The sequence below is a fragment of the Lemur catta genome, chromosome 13 (genome assembly GCF_020740605.2).
Source record: "Lemur catta isolate mLemCat1 chromosome 13, mLemCat1.pri, whole genome shotgun sequence".
NCBI classification, from domain to species: Eukaryota; Metazoa; Chordata; class Mammalia; order Primates; family Lemuridae; genus Lemur; species Lemur catta.
This window is the reverse complement of record NC_059140.1, coordinates 83,637,303-83,655,828: the sequence shown is the minus strand read 5'-3', so window position 1 is coordinate 83,655,828 and position 18,526 is coordinate 83,637,303. Positions and strand designations below refer to the sequence as shown.

Here is an 18,526-nt window from a genome sequence, read left to right as displayed (position 1 = left end):
CATCATTACTGATAATCACCTGCTTATATCATATGGATTTTCAATCTTATTACTATGTGAGAAAAGTACAAAAGATGCTAAAATGATTGAATAAAAACTGGCCAAAAGCCTATAACATTTACCAGCAGTTAAAAAAGGATGTGTCATCAAATTCGCATGTGAGAAAGTAGGTAAAACTCAAAATTCTTCATCTTATACACGATAGGGTGTAGAATTTATAAAGAATAGTAAATCACACTTATTTTGCAGAACAAAATTATAATTTAGCATCAATATCTGTTCAATTCTTTTGGTTTTTTAAAGCATCACAAAATGTACTTGCTAGTTAGCTGAGATTGTTAGCTTAAATACTATTATGATCTTTGAAAACTCTAATTTTGTTAAGAACTGTAAACAATTTTGTGACTCTCTTAATATCTATCACAGTAATACTCACAGATCTCGCTATAGTTTTAAAAGACATAGGAGTCACAGAAAGCAGCATAGCAGGAAGCTCCAGGGATTGTTTTCTCCACCAAAATCACCATTAAGCTGGAAAATAACTTACCAGAATCAACTATTTTGTAACTCGGTAACCTAATCAGATGCTTAAAGCAAGTAAGGGAAGGGCTGGTGCTGGAGAGGCTGCAGCCCCTTGCTAAGAGGTGGTGTGTGTGGACACCCCGACCCGCCGCAGCCTGTTCTCGGTGGGACGTGTCCTTGAGAACTGGCATTGTGCACTGTGGTCAGGCTGGTAGTTACCTGAGGGACCAGCACAATCTCCCCAGCAGCACAGTCAGAAAATTTAGAGACATACACACTTTTTTAATCTCTAGGAAAAGATCCAGACATTTAAGGAAATCAGACAGCAGAACAGGAACTTCAGTTTCCACACAAAAAGGAACACAGACTTTGCAGAAGTAGTTCAGAAACTTCACTATGCAAATGGACAACCATAGCCCTCAGCAAGTAACGACCAGTCCCTGAGGGCGAATCTGATTTCCAGAGCTACCACGTGAGGATACTCAAAGTGTGCAGTCCTCAATACGAAATTACAAAGCATACAAACTAGAAAATATGGATAAATCACAGGAAAAAAAGAATTTGACAGAAACTGTCACTGAGGAAGCCCGATGTTGGACTGACTAGTCAAAGATGTGAATCAGTTATATTAAATATGCTGAAAGGGCTAACAGAAACCAGGGGCAAAGGATGAAAGGAACCAGGCAAGTGATATATGAATAAACAACGTCAATACAGAGATAGAAATGATAAAACTGAAAAATACAACAGCTGAAATTAAAAATTTCACTGGAAGGTATCAGCAGCAGATTTGAGGCAGGACAAAGATCAGCAAACTTGAAGACAGGCAACTGAAGTTATTTGGTCTGAGCACAAATAAAGAAAAATGAACAGAACCTAAGGGACCTGTGGGGCACCACCAAACACAACAGACACATACAGGAATCCCAAGAGGAGAAGAGAGAGCAAGAGGGGCTGAAAAAACTTGAAATAATGGCCCAAACATGAGGAAGGCACGTTGAAAGCAAGATGGGCAGAACCCTAGGCCTCTTGCCCAGTTAGCCAAGTTGTGAATGCAAAGGGGAAGTTCTTGAAGGAAATTCAAAGTGCTTTCTCTCCAGTAAACACACACACGATATGGAATCAAACAGCCTATTGCTGATAGGAAGAAAGTTTGACTGAAGATCAACCAGTCACAACATTCCCGTAAGCCAAAGCCTAACCCAGAGCAAGGTCTTTAACTCTCTTCAATTCTCTTAAGGCTGAGAGAGGTGAGGAAGCTGCAGAGAAAAGTTGGAAGCCAGCAGAGGTTGGTTCATAAGGTTTAAGGAAAGAAGCCGTCTCCATAGCATAAAGGTGAAAATAAAGCAGCAAGGGCTGATGGGAAAGCTGCCGCAAGTTATCCAGAACTGCAGTCCCCCAGGCCCGGGCTGCAGACCACCACCAGTCCGGGGCCTGGGCTGCCTGAGCTCCACAGGCCCCTCCACATTCTGGCCATGGAGAAATTATCTTCCATAAAACTGGGGAACTGGGCCGCACAGCAGGAGGTGAGTGGCAGGTGAGCAAAGCTTCATCTGTATTCACAGCCGCTCCCCGTCCCTCACTCACTGCCTCAGCTCCACCTCCCCTCATCCAGGGAAAAATTATCCTCCATGAGACCGGTTCCTGGTGCCAAAAAGGCTGGGGAGCACTGATCTAGAAGATCAGGCTAAGATCAGTGATGAAGGTGGCTACACTAACAACAGATTTTCAGCGTAGATGAAACAGGCTTCTAGGGGAAGAAGGTGCCATCCAGGACTCTTGTAGCTGCAGACCTCAATGCTGGCTGCAGGCTTCGCAGGGAAGGCGGACTCTTTAGGGGCCAGTGCAGCTGGCGACCTTGGGTCGAAGCCAGTGCTCACTGACCATGCTCACAATCCCAGGGCCCTTCAGAGTTATGCTCTATCTACTCCATGTGTGCTCTATAAATGGAATAACAAATAAGAAAGGCCGTATGTGATGAGAAAGGTGCTTCACTTCTGTGGTATATTATTCCATAATCCCAGTTCAACCATGAGGAATGCATGAGACAAACTCAAACTGAGGGACATTCTACAGACTGCCCAACCAATACTTCTCACAACTGTCAAGGTCATGAAAACCAAGGGAAGTGTCAGAAACTGTCACAAACAGGAGAACGCAAAGGAGACTAGATGCAGCACGTACCTGGGCTAGATCCTGGGACAAACTGGTGAAATCCAAATGGAGTCTGGCATCTGGTAACAGTAGCTACGGATGTTTGTTTCCCACCCATGACACACGTTCCACAGTAACATGAGACGTTAGCAGTGGGGAGCCAGGACACAGGCACACGGCTCTTTGTACTACCCCGGCAATTTTTCTGTAAATCTAAAATTAGTCCAAAATAAAACTTTACTGAAAAATAAAAAAGACTTAAGAGATGGTTTACCTTCTTTATTCCACTACATACAATTATTTTGTGGGTTCAGAGGATGAGAACATGTCTGTTGCAAAGGCGTGTGACAGGTCTCTGTTCCTACACGCAGGGATGTAATTTGGGTTCCTGTTAGGAAGGGGATCCCTAGGCCTGGCAAGGGGGTGAGGGAACACTGACTACAGGGGACAAATGGCAGGACCACTGTCTGGAGTCATGTGCTATGGTCTGACATGGATGTCTCTAACATCATGTCACTTTCGTTCATTTCGATTTCAAAGGTTTCTTCCAAGGAAGGTCTGGAATCTGGAGTTTTCCTTGAGGTTTCCAATGGTGTAAGCCCCGTTTCTTCTGCAGTCTGTTTTTCTACTTCAAATTCCCTGAAATCCCAGGGAGGTGAAATAATGTTTTTTAGTGTCTTCATTGTATGCACATCAAAGTCATAACATTTTAATTTGTCTTTAATGTCTGCTCCTAAAAAGAAACACCATAATTAGAATAAAATGAGCAATTCCATAGTGTAGCTGTCATTTCCATCATTACATAACACTGTCTCTATCATTTAAGTCAAACTGTACTTTTAAGAGCACAGCAGAGATCAGAAGGAAAACAGTGTTCCATCTTCTCCGCCGTTTTCAGGGCAGGTGCCAGAGACTCCAGAGGCCCGTGTGGCCGCAGCCCTGGTGCGGTTCCAGTCACCTGCTCCTGCCGCCTGCTTAGTTACTGGTGAGGCCCGGGGGCAACATGCTTCTCAGCTGCTGCACACAAGCGTCTGTGGTATGCCTGTCAGGTACAGCCACTCATCTTTAGGCATAAAGAAGCCATAATGAAAAGAAATACATCTTCCACATATTAAAACCTCAAGAATGTATATTTGAACAGATCTGAACAGATGTATTAGGTTCAATTATTTCTGACACAAGCACAATGACAATTTACACAGTTCAAATTAACAGCTTTCTGTAATAGGTATTTTGGCAGATTATGACATGCAAACCTCCTAAAAATAAAAAACATAATGAACGGCAAATTTGGAAGTCTCCCTCTGCAAGGACAGGGAAAATGTCTGCCTTAGTCATTACTGCATCCCCACCCCTTACTTAGCTGTACATAAGCTTCCCATTTAAGCCTTACAACTTCCTGAACAAGTGAGGAAACTGAGGCCCAGACTTGCCCTAAGTTACAAAGGCTGCTGCACAGCAGAGCTGAGGGGTCAACGGGGTCGTCAGAGCGCCAGAGCTCAAGTTCCTGTTTTTGTTTTGTTTTTTTTTAACTGAACTACAACAAATAAGGAGCACAGTGTGCTTCCTCCTCAAGTGCACTGCAGACAAATCCTACACACACGTCCACTCACATAGCCACCGGCAGGCAGAAACGCAGAACGCTGCCCTGTGTCCCTTCCTGGCCAGTGCTTGGGTTCTTGTCCTTTAGAACCCTGAGACCACCATGCTATGGAGCAGCCTAGGACAACAGCCCCACGAAAGGCCCAGATCCCAGCTGGGCTTCCCCACCTGCGAGTGAGGCATCTGGTGACCACATGGGTAAACCTGGCAAGACCAGCGAATCAGCTGCTGGACTGACCCCCGAGGCCTGGAGTGGTTTACTGGGCAGTAACAGATAACTGATGCCACAGGCTTATTTAAACTTAGGAGGTTTCCAAAGAGGTTTAACCCTCCTATAATGCCACCAATCATCAATAATATACGGGACTTCCAGTTGCTCCACATCATCACCAACACCAGATACTATGAGTATTTTTAATTTTTAGCCATTCTGGTGGGTGTGCAGCGGTATCTCACTATAGTTTTTTTTTTTTTTTTTGAGACAGAGTCTTGCTGTGTTGCCCAGGCTAGAGTGCCGTGGCGTCAGCCTCACTCATAGCAACCTCAAACTCCTGGGCTCAAGCAATCCTCCTGCCTCAGCCTCCTAAGTAGCTGTGACTACAGGCCTGCACCACCATGCCCAGCTAATTTTTCTATATATTTTTAGTTGTCCAGTTAATTTCTTTCTAGTTTTGGTAGAGACGGGGTCTTGCTCTTGCTCAGGCTGGTCTCCAACTCCTGAGCGCAAAACATCCACCTGCCTCGGCCTCCCAGAGTGCTAGGATTACAGGCGTGAGCCTCTGCGCCTGGCCTCACTATGGTTTTAATTTCATTTCCTTTATAAGGAATGAAGTTGAACACGTTTATTTGGCTCATGACTACCTGGATATCCTCTCTTGTGATGTTCCTCAAGTATTTTGCCCATTTTCTTACTGACTTGCACGACTTTTTGTATTCTACGCAGGAGTTCTCTGACGAGTGTAAATACCGAGTCACCTCTCCTAGTCTATGACATGCCCTTCACCCTCTTAATAGTGTTTTTGATAAATAGAAGTTCTTAGTATCATTGAAGTCCAATTTATCATTTTTGTCCTCTTATGGGTTTCACATTCTGTCAAAGAAATCTTTGCCAACTGCAAGGTCCAGATCTCAAGATTTAACCTCAGTCTATCTGCCTTACTGCTTGTTTGTACCTGAATGATGCCCAAGAATAGCAATTCCATCCAAACTCACCCGATCGCTTATTTAAAACATTTCACCATTGCCTATTACTATTATGTGAATATGAGGCATCTTAACACTCCACTGAAATGTGAAGACTGATACCGTGTTATACTCTGCATTATGAAATAAGACCAGAGCCCCTTCAATTAGAAAAGCGTTGCTGAGATTTCTTTCCATTATACAATTAGAACGATTCTTCCATAAATACAGTGCTCTGCACATATCCTGTAATGGTACTTTGCACGTAGCAAGAACTCAACTTTAAGCTGAACGGACACTTGATGACGTGCTAACTCCCGCGGCATTAGGCTACTCAAACGGAGTTCCCTGACATTAGTGCAGTTAGAATGGTTAGAAAGATAAACTCAGAATCTTAGATGAGAATTTGAGAAACCTAAACAGAAATATACAATCGAAAAAACTGAATACAGTATCAATAAGAATAATTACAATCTTACCAATATAAGCTTCAGAATCACCAATGTACATTTCGATGCAATGACCAAGCATTGTAACAGAAAATGTATCATCTCGCCTAAGACCAAGGGCCTGCCAAAAAAGATTCAGCATGGTTATTAAATGCATTTCTTTCCCTTTCATTTAAAAACATTCCCACATTGATTCACTTCAAAGTAGTCCAGGGTGCCCAGGGTAAGGGGGGCGACAGCTACCAGACTGGCCACGAGCTGGTGGCTGCAGCTGGGTATGGCCGTGGCGGCTCATCACACTATTTTCTTATGCTTAAAATAAAATACACCCCCACAAAAGATTAGAAAACTGTATCTCATTCAGAGATGAGCCTTCTGTGTTAATCACATCACAGAAGAGAGGTAAATTACACAATATCCAAATATACATATTTAAAAGATCATGCAAGACTAGAAAATTTGCTTAGTTCAAACTTCTAACAGGCTCAGTACTCTGGTTACCATAGTGACACCTTCAGGAATTCATCTAGTCTGAAAATCTTTAACCTTTAAAAATCAGTTATGAACCTATTACTCATGAATCTATCTTTGAAATGTTACATTTCCTCATATTTCATCTCCTTCTCTAAATACCATTAGTTCGTCAACTCTAAGACCCACATTTTCTCAAATTCTGATGTTCTGACAGAGGATATCTGACAGCTGCTTGTTTCCTGCTCCGGCTGCATCCGCAGATTTCTCACTGTGCAGCGTCACAGCCCGCACAGCGGCAGCCCGGACATCCCGCCCGGACTGGACGACAAACCACGCGAGGAGCATTTAAGGGAGACAGTGAACTGTGGTGTCTGAAAACCTGCGGACACTCTCGCAGACTGAGAGGGACTTGGGAGGATTTGCAAAGCAGGCGTCTGCGGCCTAGAGGAAACCCAAGCCAACAGCTGGGTGTGTGCACTGGACCAGGGTCCTTTTTTTGGAAAACAAGGATACTGACACACTGGGCTGAATATCACACCCATTTATTTCACTCATACATTCTTTTTTGTGCATGTACTACAGTGATAGAAATCTATGTCTGCACATGTTCAAGAGTACTTTCTCTAAGTACAAAATAATGAAGTGACAGGAAAGAATTATGTTACAGCTTAATTGTCAGCACTTTCTTCTCTGTGGCCACCTCGCTTACTAACGGCGTCTTAGGCTTGAGGAACTGTGGCACTGGGATCAAGGAAAGACTCTTCCCTTGTGACGAACACAGACTGGTTCGCCCATTACTGCAGTTATCTAAGGGGTGAAAACGGGGGGCTGCCTGAGGGCTTTCTGAGCAGACACTTCTGTGCTCCCTGCCTAGACGGTGCCCCAACACTGAGGACGCGCCCCACATCTGTTCTAACTGGATGGGCACTGCACAACATACACGTTTCACAATAAAACATGATGTTGCCTAAAGAATTTTAAAACAGTAAAGAAACAAACATTGCCTAGAAAAGGTATTTTCAAAAACAGAAGTGGTCAGTGTGAACCAGACTTCACGCCAGGCACAGACAGAGGACGTACTGTGTGGAAATAGTCCACGGCGTTCTCAAAGCTGCCCATCAGGCTGTGGATGTAGCCTATGGCGGAGTAGGTGGACGCGTTCTGAGGAATCAGCACCAAGGCCTGGCGGTGGTAGTCCAGGGCCTCATCGTACTTTCTGTGGGGGGGGCGAGGCCGAGAAGGGGGAAAAAGAGAGAAAACAATTACTGGGTACAGGAAGAGCACTAAATGCCTAAGTCTGAGATGAGTATTCGTCTGTGCAAACGCGTGAGAGACCCTTCCCTACGTCAGAGCGTAGTCCAGACTGGCAGCTGTCCTCCACCCCCACCTTCACGGTCTCAGCACCTCCCCAGGGTCCACCTTCCCAGCAGCGCCCTCAGCCACAGGGCACTCCTCACGGCCACTCCGCGCTCCTGTCACGCTCAGCAGGACGCTGAACCACAGCCCAGTCCCCAGCCTGGGCCCTCATTACACCACCTTTTTATGTGATGGTGAACTTCCCACACCAGGAGTCTAAAAGCAGCCAAGGAATTTGGCTTTAAGGTCCAAAAAAGTTACCTAGAAGTGTTCCCCAAAGCTCTCTGGAATAGTTGCCCTGTAACGTCTTTCGTAAAAAAAAAAAAAGGTTTTATGCTCAATTAAAGTTTGGGAAATGCTACAGCTCCTAATGCATGGTACTGACTCAAAGAAATCCTGCAATGGCAAAACCTGTTAAATCCTGAGTAACCTAGAGTTTCTTCTTTAACCAAAGAACCCATTTTCAACTGTCATCTGTGTATCACACCACAAAACCTCCAGTAGAAAACAGTTAGGATATATATGGATATGGTTTTAATTAGATCCTACTCTCCCAATTCTTCTAAATTATTAATAATTCTGAACACTAAAAATTTTAATCTAAAAAAAGTTACTATAATTTTCAATGTTTCTAACATAAAATTATACCAACAGAAATAGATAATAAAAACAGTGATTTTGATGTTTATTATTATCTGCGCAGCCACATGGAAGAAAACTGGAGGATCTCATGAAATGAAAACATGCAAAAGGCTAATTAAAATTAAGTAAACTTTTAGTCACAAAGTATATTTCTGAAAATGCTCTGCTTCACTTACTTAAGTTTTCTGCAGACATGCCCCAAGTTGTTCAACAAAGGTTCCCATTTGTCAACTGTCACCTAAAACACAGCAACATCAAGCCCACGAGTTACACAGGTCACTGTTCAGCCTGACGTGTCTGCACCGAATCACTTCGCGTCCCCCTGGCGGCTGCACCGCAGCAGGAGCAGGGGCACTGCCGGCTCATCCGCCTTTCTTTCCTACTTTCTTTCCTAAGCTTCCTGAGGACTCTGTGGTCATCGGCACGATTTTGTCAAAGAGCCCGTCCGTGGTGGAGAAGTTCAAATTTTGTAGCTGAAGCTCAGAGCCTTCTCTGAAACACCAGACCTTTACATCCGTCCACCTACAAACACTGCTACTTAGAAATGCCACAAGTGCTTCAGATTCAGTGAGCCACACACCAAGCTCATCTCTCCACTGCCATTTCAGCTCCCCGATCTCAGCCCTTCTGAGCACCTTCCCCGTCAGTAAACGGCACCCCAAGACCCCTGACCCTTTCCGGAAACACCATGGCTTGTTCCTTTTGGCTCCTGGGCACGAGTCCCACACATTTACTCTTCACTCTCCCCAGTCACAGCCTCTGACTGTTTGTCACTTTCTTTTCTCTCTCTCCTCAGGGTAAGGTGCAAACTCTCCTACACCATTTACAGGCCCTCAGTGACCCACATTTAACCCTCCTGCCCCCTTTCTCGAAGTGCTCTGTCAACTCAAAATCCAAGCCATACTGCATTAGCTCCGATCTTTGCACACAGCACTCTGCACACCTGAAACACCCTCCCCTTCATTTTTGCTGGCTAGTGTCTGACCCTCTTCAGGACCGAGGTGTGTACCGTCACCAAAAGCCTTCCTGGCACCTGCACATCTGCGAGAACGGCCCTTCCCTGCGAGCTCCTCTGTTCCCTCGGCTGCACTGTTTTCATTGCCGAGCCAGTTGCTGACATCGCCCAGAAGATCTGAGGGCAACTAGTTCCCTGGTGCAGCCCAGCGCCTACCGCAGAGTGTAGGAAATGATCAGCACAGTTAAACGTGTGTCAGCCAAACGAACAAGCAGACCTGACCCACATTCTCTCACAGCCCACGTAGGGAAGAACCAATCGTCTGACGACTCTTAGGCAGGACTGCTGCTCTGTGACTGCTCTGACAGTTGCTGCACCTGATAACTAGAGTCTCCCACAGTACCTTCCCCTTCATGTAACTTTTTATTGGATATTTTGATACTTAAATAGTAGTGTACTTTCCTACTTATTCGTCAGGACTGCAAAGTTCCTCTGAATCATCAAAGACTATAGCTTAAACTTTAAGTGTAGTTTAAGAAAGTGCTTCTTAAACTTTTCTGTGCCTGAGAATCCCTGGGGATCTTGCTACAACTGCAGACTTTGACTTAGCAGACCCGAGACTCTGCACTGCAACCAGCTTCCCGTGACACGGGTGCTGCTGGGATAGGCTGAGAGCAAGTTCAGTGTGTGGAAAACTGACAGGCTGGCAAGTGGCAATGTGACGCCAAGAGTGACAAGAGCACGTGCATCATCCAGAAGCCCCCGAGACTCAGCTGAGGGGGAACCTGCTTTAAACACATACATGTGCAGACACACAGAAATACAGCATTTGTAGGTTCAGAAGACAAATAATGAGAGACTAAAAGGAACAAAGCCGTGTCTGTGGGGACAGGCATGGCCACTGGGCTGGCAGGGCTGTGTCTGTAAGAGCAGAGCTGACAGTGCAGGAGGAAGGCAGCTTGGGCAAGGACGCATGAACAGGAACAGAATGAAGCTGAGAAGTGAAACTCAGAACAGAACAAAACTGAACAGGTATGAAGAAAAAGAATCAGGAATTAGAAGAGTGGAAACATGGAAGTCCCTTGTCTACAGACGTTTACGGTATCTAAAAGTGTTCTTTTTTCTTTTCTTTTATTTTTTTGTGAGACACAGTCTTGCTCTCTCACCCCAGCTAGAGTGCAGTGGCATCATCGTAACTCAGGCTCCTGGGCTCAAGTGATCCTCCTGCCTCAGCCTCTCAAGTAGCTGGGACTACAGGTGCCACCACGCCCAGCTAATTGTTTCTATTTTCGGTAGAGACCCGTTCTCGCTCTCGCTCAGGCTGGTCTCCAACTCCTGACCTCAGGAGAGCCTCCTGTCTCAGCGTCCCAGAGTGCTAGGATTACAGGCGTGAGCCACTGTGCCCAGCCTCTTTTTTTTTGTTTTGAGATAGGGTCTCGCTGTGTTGCCTTGGCTAGAGTACAGCGGCACAATCATATCTCACTGCAGCCTCAAACTCCTAGGCTTCAAGCAATCCTCTTGCCTCAGCCTCCCAAGTAGCTGGGACTATAGGTGCATGCCACCATGCCCAGCTTTTTTTTTCCACTTTTTGTAGAGACAGGGTCTCTACAAAAGTGCTCTGTTGCCCAGGCTGGTCTTGAACTACAGGCCTCAAGCGATCCTCCCACCTCAGCTTCCCAAAGTGCTAGGATTACAGGCGTGAGCTACCAGGCCTGGCCAACTGTAACTATTTTTAAATAATACCAGCACACACAAATCCTTGCTAGTTGGAAGGCTAACTCATGAACACCAATTCATGGGTACATCTTCATACAACAGAATCTAGTCAAATATCCCAAACATTGAGAGTCTATTCATATACTCAGTACACAGTAAGGAACCGCGACAAAAGGTCTGAATTTGAATGATGCCTGTCCCCATCCCTGCCCCTGCAGAAGAGGGATCAGCTGCTACCCTGTATTTACACTCTCGTCAAAGACGAGGCTCCCGGAAGCTCTAGAGGAGTATTAAGTCAGACACCACAGTGCTCGCCAGTTAATATTCCCAGTTTCAAATAATCATCCAATACATTCTGATTATTTCCACATTTCAAATCCAGAGCCCTCTTAAGTGACACCTGCCATCTTAATTGGAAACAAACTTATTTTTTATCATGTGGTAAAACAGTTAACTGACAATGCAAACATTAAGAAGCCATTTGTTAGGATAAATATTAGGTTATTATCTTCCAGGCTAGAGAGACTGTCTATATTATTTCCTCATTCAACAGTAAACACACTCAGTGGTGTGTCTGCATATTTGCAGATATTACATAGAATACCTCATTCCCAATTGCTTTAATTTTTTCCAAAGCATCGAGAAACCATTTTTCTGCTGTTTTCCATCTAAAATAAAGGAAAAAGAGGTTGCAGATTATTCAAAATTAGCAAGCATAAACATTTAAGAAAAATTTGAATGTCTCTTTCTAGTAGTACTAAAATGAAATGGTTAAACTGCTGGAGATAACTATTAAAATTCCAAGTTAAATCGGATAAATGATTGATTTCACGGCATTGACATCATACGAGTCCAAGACTTGCGGAGCTCTAACGGTAGAATCTCATTACCTGCAGTGCTTATGTTCTGGACAGTCACTGCAAACACTGGCTTTGCAAATACTGAACCACTGGTCCCAGGGGAAAGACCGGCAGGTTCTTTGCAAATGTCTGGTCACAACATTTTCATCACCTGGTCAATGCATAACCTTATCTTATGTGTATTTCTGTTTAAAGACATCTGGTTTGATATGTATTGTTGATTCACTGGCATTGAACTCGTCGTGGCCAACAGCACTATGACTCGTGCCTGAATGAAGCTTCTCTAACACATGTATTTCCTCTGTAAGGCACATGGCAGCCTCCTATGCTTGGAAAACACTAGACAGCACTTTAGCACTAAGCTGGGGGATTATTTTAAACAGTTGAAAAGCACAAAAATATGAAAAATGTGGTACTAAACAGACCACAAAAGGACACTGGTTTAGAGCACGGGCTGAGACACAGCGGAGGAGCATCGCCTCGTGTGACTTCGGCGAGGGACATGGGCGTCGGGAGACTAATGTCTCCCTGCTTGTGTCTCCCGACACCTGCGAAAGCACCTCAAGTTCTGATTTTGGAGTCACAGATAGATTTTAGTGAGGAGACAATTCATAAATACAGAATTTGTAAATACTGACAATTGATGACTGTATTATATTAAGTCATTACTATGTATTTTTTTAAAGCTTCAAATTTTTTTATATATACCTAGATAACCCAATTTTTACAACACACACACACCACAAACATCACAGTAGTACTAATTTACTGTTTTAAAATTTATATATAATTGAATGCAAAGAATTATATTAATTGATATTTTTCTCTCTTGAGTGTGACACTGAACCACTCATTCCATAAATAATCAAGGTTACATTAAAGCTTCAACTGACCAGGAGACTCAGAGATTGGGTCATTCTAATTAGTTTAATTTTCTGATTTACTAGTCACTAAATGGAAACATTTTTGTTTCAAAAACTGTAGAAAATTGTTCTCAAATACATGAATCTAACTGCGGATCCACAGAGATAACGAAGGTGCTACAGGCCTCAGGCCACGATGTGGAGTGCTGGGACCCGGCTGTCCACCGACGTGAGGAAACCTGTGCAGCTCAGATCAAAGGACAACCAGGACCTGGGTTTAGAATTTTTAAGGAAATCCAAGATAACAGCTTCTTTGCCTTTTTAAACTATCCCCTCCTAAAATAGTACATTTAAAAATAAAAACCTCCTGAAGAGTCACACTGATCAGCTAACCCCTAGGAACCGAGGTGTCACGCTGCCTACAGAGTGACAGAAGGACTTGTGGTCTCTCATACTTACTCTCCATTCTGAAAGGCAACCACGCCCACCTCATGCATCACAAAAGGGTCTTCCGGTGCAATGCTCAGAGCTTGGCCGAAGAATCTTTCAGCAAGTTTTGAGTTATTGGTCAAACCATATTCTAATCCGATATACAGCATTGGCAAATGACACCTAAACACATTGGAAAATGTCACACATTCAATACCCGAAACTTTGTAATTCAGCAGAAACTAATTTGTCAACTTCAAAACTGACCTGCAAAATAATTTAAATGTAGCCAAAACACAACGTTTACTTTTTTCTAACTCTTAATTTACTAATATTTAATGAATGCTTAACAGGCTTTTAGGCTAATCAGCCGCCACTTTTAGAATCAATCAGCAACTTATTTATTCATCTTCAAGTCTGTGTTCAAGTCCCACTGCCCTTTAGGAAGCTTCCTCTGACTTTCTGAACCTAAAAACTCTCCTTTCTGTGAGTTCCCAGTAAAATCAATTATTACCAGTTCTGCGCAGAAGAGTTCTAATAAATAATGTCACGTGTATTAATTCTATTTTCCCATCCTGAGAGAGTTCTAGGCACACAGTCAGCACTAACTGCTTTTCAACTGAATTTCCATCTATCTGCTCACACTACTGCATCATTGACCACATTAAAGCAAATGTAATAAGATGATCCTTTGAAGATGATCTTAGACATCAATAAATAATGATTGCTTGGCATGACCTTGGTTCTAATCTAGAGTCATGACTCAGACTAAGATTCTTTTCAACATGGATTTTGGGGGGACAATTAAAAAAAAAGATTCTATCATCTACAGACAGGTCATGAGAATCACCTGAAAGTATTTATCTGGGGAAGCACTTTTGAAATGGCAGAGTAGGGGCCTTCAAAACTCTATTCCTCCACAGAGCAACAAGAACACTGGCAAAAATTGTCGAAAATCAACTTTTTCAGAACCTTGGAAGTTAAGCAAGGGCTTACAACAATTTGAGGAGGATACATTCAAGAGAAACAGCCGAATCCCAGTGAGAGCAGCAAACTCCAGTGCTTCAGCCTGCCCCACTCCCACCGCTCTTCCCCAGCTTTGCACCAGCCTCACGGCCACAGTAGTTGGAGACCGTCAGCCTCCTGGCTGCTGGAGGGCAGGATGAGCGTGGAGTCCCCACAGCACCCACAGAGAGCCGCACTGGTTGGCCTGGCTCACAGCCTGTCTCCATCCGCCCTCAGAGCTCACTCCTGAGACAGCTCCACCCCCAGGGCATCTGTTGAACAGGCGGCAGCTACCATCCCTCGGGGAAGCGAGAGGCTGGCCAGAACTTAAAAGGAAACCAGGGAAGGAGATGTCCACGGGGCCTCTGGAAGAGCTCCAGTGCATTTCTGGGGATCGGGCCACGCACACATGCAGGGCCACATGCACGCCCTGCACAGAGCTGAGAAGGCCCTGAACTCTCACCTCCGGTCAGCCCTGAGGCCCTGTGCGGGAGGAGGCGAGGGCTAAGGCAGGGATGGCAACTCCCAGGGCTGGAGGCGTGCCCGGGGCAGGAGCAGAGTCCTTGGACAAAGGGTGCAGGACTCACTGGTCTGAGAGACCCCAAAGCCAGAGACAGGCTTCCGTGGCACCACACGACACTTCATACAGACGACAGAACTAGTTATGGAAAGCCACTCAACAAACACGAACAACAGCAAACCCTGGGATGGAAAATCTGATTTCCAGGATTTCCCCACTGTATTACTTTAAATGTCTACTTTCAACAAAAAATAGACATGCAAAGGAACAGGAAAGTATGGCCCACACACAGGAAATAAAGCAGTCAATAGAAACTGTTCTGGGAAAAGCTCAGATGTTAGACTTATAAGACAATACCTTAAATAAGCTATTTTAAATATTCAAAGAACCAAAGGAAATTATGTCCACAAAAATAAAGTATGAGAATACTGTTTCACCAGAGAATAGCAATAAAGAGATATAAATTATAAAAAAACCAAACAAATAGCAATTCTTGAGTTCAAAGGTATAATAACTGAAATAAAAAATTCACTAGGAGGGTTTAAGAGCAGATTGGAATAGACAGAGGCATCACTGAACTTGAAGATAGGTCAATTGAGATTATCCAGCCGGAGAAACAGAAAGAAGAAAAGTGAGTAGAGCCGCCCTCCAGCTCACCAGTACATGTACAGCAGGAGTCCCAGAAGGAGAAGGAAGAAAGGGGCAGAAAAAATATTTGAAGAAATAGCAGCCAAAAGCTTTCCAAAAATCTCAAAGAATGCCAAGAACAAACTCAAAGAAATCCAGACCCAGGCAAATCATGGTCAAACCACTGAAAAAGACAAAAAAAGAATCCTTAAAGCAGTGACAGAAAAGTAATAACACACAAGGGACCTTCAATAAGATTAGCAGCTGACTTCTCATCAACTACCCCAAGAATCCACACCCAGAAAAATTATCCTTTGAAAATGAAGGTGAAATTAAGACACTTTTTTGGGGAAAAACTGAGAACATTTACTGCAGACACATCTTACAAGAAATACTAAAGGATGTTCCATAGGCTGAAAGCAAAGTACCCCAGAGTGTAATGCAAATTCAAAGAAAAAACAGACTACTAGTAAAGATAATTATATAATTATAAAAGATAGTATAAATATACGTCTTCTTTTTTCTCTTAACTGATCAGAAATGCTTGGGACCAGAAATGTTTTGGGTTTGAGACTTTTTTTGGATTTTGGAATATTTGCATTATACTTACTGGTGAGCATCCTAGTCTGAAAATCCAAAATCTGAACTGCTCCAATGAGCATTTACTTTGAGTGTCATGACAGTGGTCAAAAACTTTCAGATTTCAAATTTTCAGATTAGGCAAACTCACTTGGAATTGCAATTTTGGGCCTATCATACGTAGAAATGTAAGGTTCACCAATAACAGATTAGGAAGGAGGTGAGAGCAAAGCTGTGTTAGAGTAAGAAAGTGACATCGAGCTCGGTGTGGTGGTGGCAGTGCCTGTAGTCCCAGCTTCTTGGGAGGCTGAGGCAGGAGGATTGCTTGAGCCCAGGAATTAGAGGCTGCAGTGAGTCATGACTGTGCCAGTGGACTTCAGCCTGGGCAGCAGGGCAAGATCTCATCTCATTAAAAAAAGAAAAAGAAAAAAAAAAGAACGAAAGAAAGTGACACCAGAGGGTACCTCAAACCCACAGGGACAAATGAAGAAAATGAAAAATGATAAAGAAGGTTAATATAACAAAGGATAGAAGTATATACTTGGGGCCGGGCGCGGTGGCTCATGCCTGTAATCCTAGCACTCTGGGAGGCTGAGCCGGGTGGATTGTTTGAGCTCAGGAGTTCAAGACAATCTCTACTAAAAATAGAAAGAAATTATCTGGACAACTACAAATATATACAGAAAAAATTAGCTGGGCATGGTGGCGCATGCCTGTAGTCGCAGCTACTCAGGAGGCTGAGGCAGGAGGATCGCCTGAGCCCAGGAGTTTGAGGTTGCTGTGAGCTAGGCTGACGCCACGGCACTCAAGCCCGGGCAACAGAGTAAGACTGTCTCAAAAGAAAAAAAAGAAAAAAAAACTGAGAAACAGACAACTGAACACTAAGAGAGACGTCAATGCCAGACCTGCAACAGTGGAGAGAGTGACTAGGTGGAAGATCAACAGGGAAATAGAAGACTTCAGAACACTATAAAAATTAGACCTAAAAGGTATCAACGGAACACTCCACACAAGAAGAGCAGAATTCTCCAGTGAATCTGGAACAATCTCTACAACAGATCCTATGTTCACTCATGGAACAAGCCTCAATAAATTTAAAAGGGCCGACATCATACACAGTATGTTCTCCAGCTACAACAGAATTAAGTTAGAAACCAATAACAGAAGGAAATTTGGGAAATTCACAAATATGTGGAAATTAAATATGAACATACTCTTAAATAACTAATGACTCAAAAAAGAAATCACAAAGGAAACTTAAAAATATTTATCCAATTTCAAACATTTATCCAAACACAGGTCGGTTAAGAGAGTGCAAACCTGTTCTGACGGGGGTGTAAAACTGAGAGAAAATGATGCTTATCTTGATGAGCTGTGAGAATTCAATGATATAAAGTTTGTCAGACTAGGAAACACTAAAGGTGTTTAATTAATTGTATTATTATCATTCTTTTTTCCTTGTGAGACAGGGTCTCACTCTATCACGTACAGTGGTGTGATCACAGCTCACTGCAACTTCCGACTCCCAGGCTCAAGCGAGCCTCCTGGCTCAGCCTCCTGAGTAGCTGGGACTGCAGGCACAACCCACCACACCTGGCTAATTTTTCTTTTTCTTTTGTTTTGTAGAAACAGCATCTGAACATGTTGCCCAGGCTGGTCTTGAACTCTTGGGCTCAAGTGAGCCTCCAGCCTCGGCCTCCCAAAGTGCAAGGATTGCAAGCATGAGCCACCACACCCAGCCATTATCACTGATTTTTATTCTTAGCTAGGAACTAATAACTATTCTGTTTGTGAGCACACAGAACATCCAACAAAAATTACCAGACTCTCACGTGTGCTCACAAGAAACAACTCATAGGAAGCTATTGTTTTTCCTAACAAATTATCAGATAGATTAAGAGAAATAAGCAGATAACTGGAGCTGAGCGTCAGAAAAACACGGGAAAGGGTCTCACACGCCTTGGTGGAAGGAGGCAAGACCTGGACTCAGCGCAAGGACCGTCTAGGCAGATCGATGACGGCTGGACAACTGCTACCGGGAGGGCAACTTCCAATCCTGCGTCAGGGCTGTGCACTGGCTGTGCCCCCCACAGGTGCCAACACTAAAGCCCCAACCCCACGTGCCTGTACCTGGAGACAGGGCCTGCAAGGAGGAAATAAACATTAAATGATCGTAAGAGTAAGACCCTCGTCCCATAGTAACGTGTCCTTACAAGAAGAGGAAGAGATACCAGAGCTCGCTCTCTGCCAGGTGAGGGCACAGCGAGGTGGCCGTGTCTGCAGGCCGGGAGGAGCCCTGGCCAGGACCTGCGTGGGCCAGCACCCGGTCTCGTATGTCCCGTTCTCCAGAACTGTGAGAAAATAAATTCCTGTCCTTCCAGCCACCCAGTCTGTGGTATTTTGTCATGGCAGCCTACCGACTAACACAGCTAGGGAGCGATATCCTTCACAATATTTACAGGGATGATTAGATATAAAAGCCATACTTATCAAGTTTAGTATGAGTATAAAAAGCTGCAGTTGGTAAGTAATTTGGATGCAGAACTGAGTGTCAAAAAGAGTTTGAATAGTTTGAAAAGGCAGATCAAATC

The 18,526-nt window shown here is 44.0% G+C and overlaps 1 protein-coding gene across 1 annotated transcript in view; it reads right to left on the bottom strand.

Annotated features, from left to right (window-relative positions):
* Positions 1 to 2,940: 2,940 nt before the first annotated feature.
* Positions 2,941 to 18,526, bottom strand: part of CDC16 (cell division cycle 16) — a 28,389-nt gene continuing 12,803 nt past the window's right edge. The window contains exons 13-18 of the mRNA XM_045566718.1: positions 13,235 to 13,387; positions 11,657 to 11,720; positions 8,558 to 8,619; positions 7,464 to 7,599; positions 5,940 to 6,030; positions 2,941 to 3,409 (exon numbers count right to left, since the gene is read on the bottom strand). Of these exons, the coding sequence (XP_045422674.1) occupies positions 3,150 to 3,409; positions 5,940 to 6,030; positions 7,464 to 7,599; positions 8,558 to 8,619; positions 11,657 to 11,720; positions 13,235 to 13,387 (766 nt within the window). The 3' untranslated portion in view covers positions 2,941 to 3,149. The remainder of the gene's footprint in view (positions 3,410 to 5,939; positions 6,031 to 7,463; positions 7,600 to 8,557; positions 8,620 to 11,656; positions 11,721 to 13,234; positions 13,388 to 18,526) is intronic.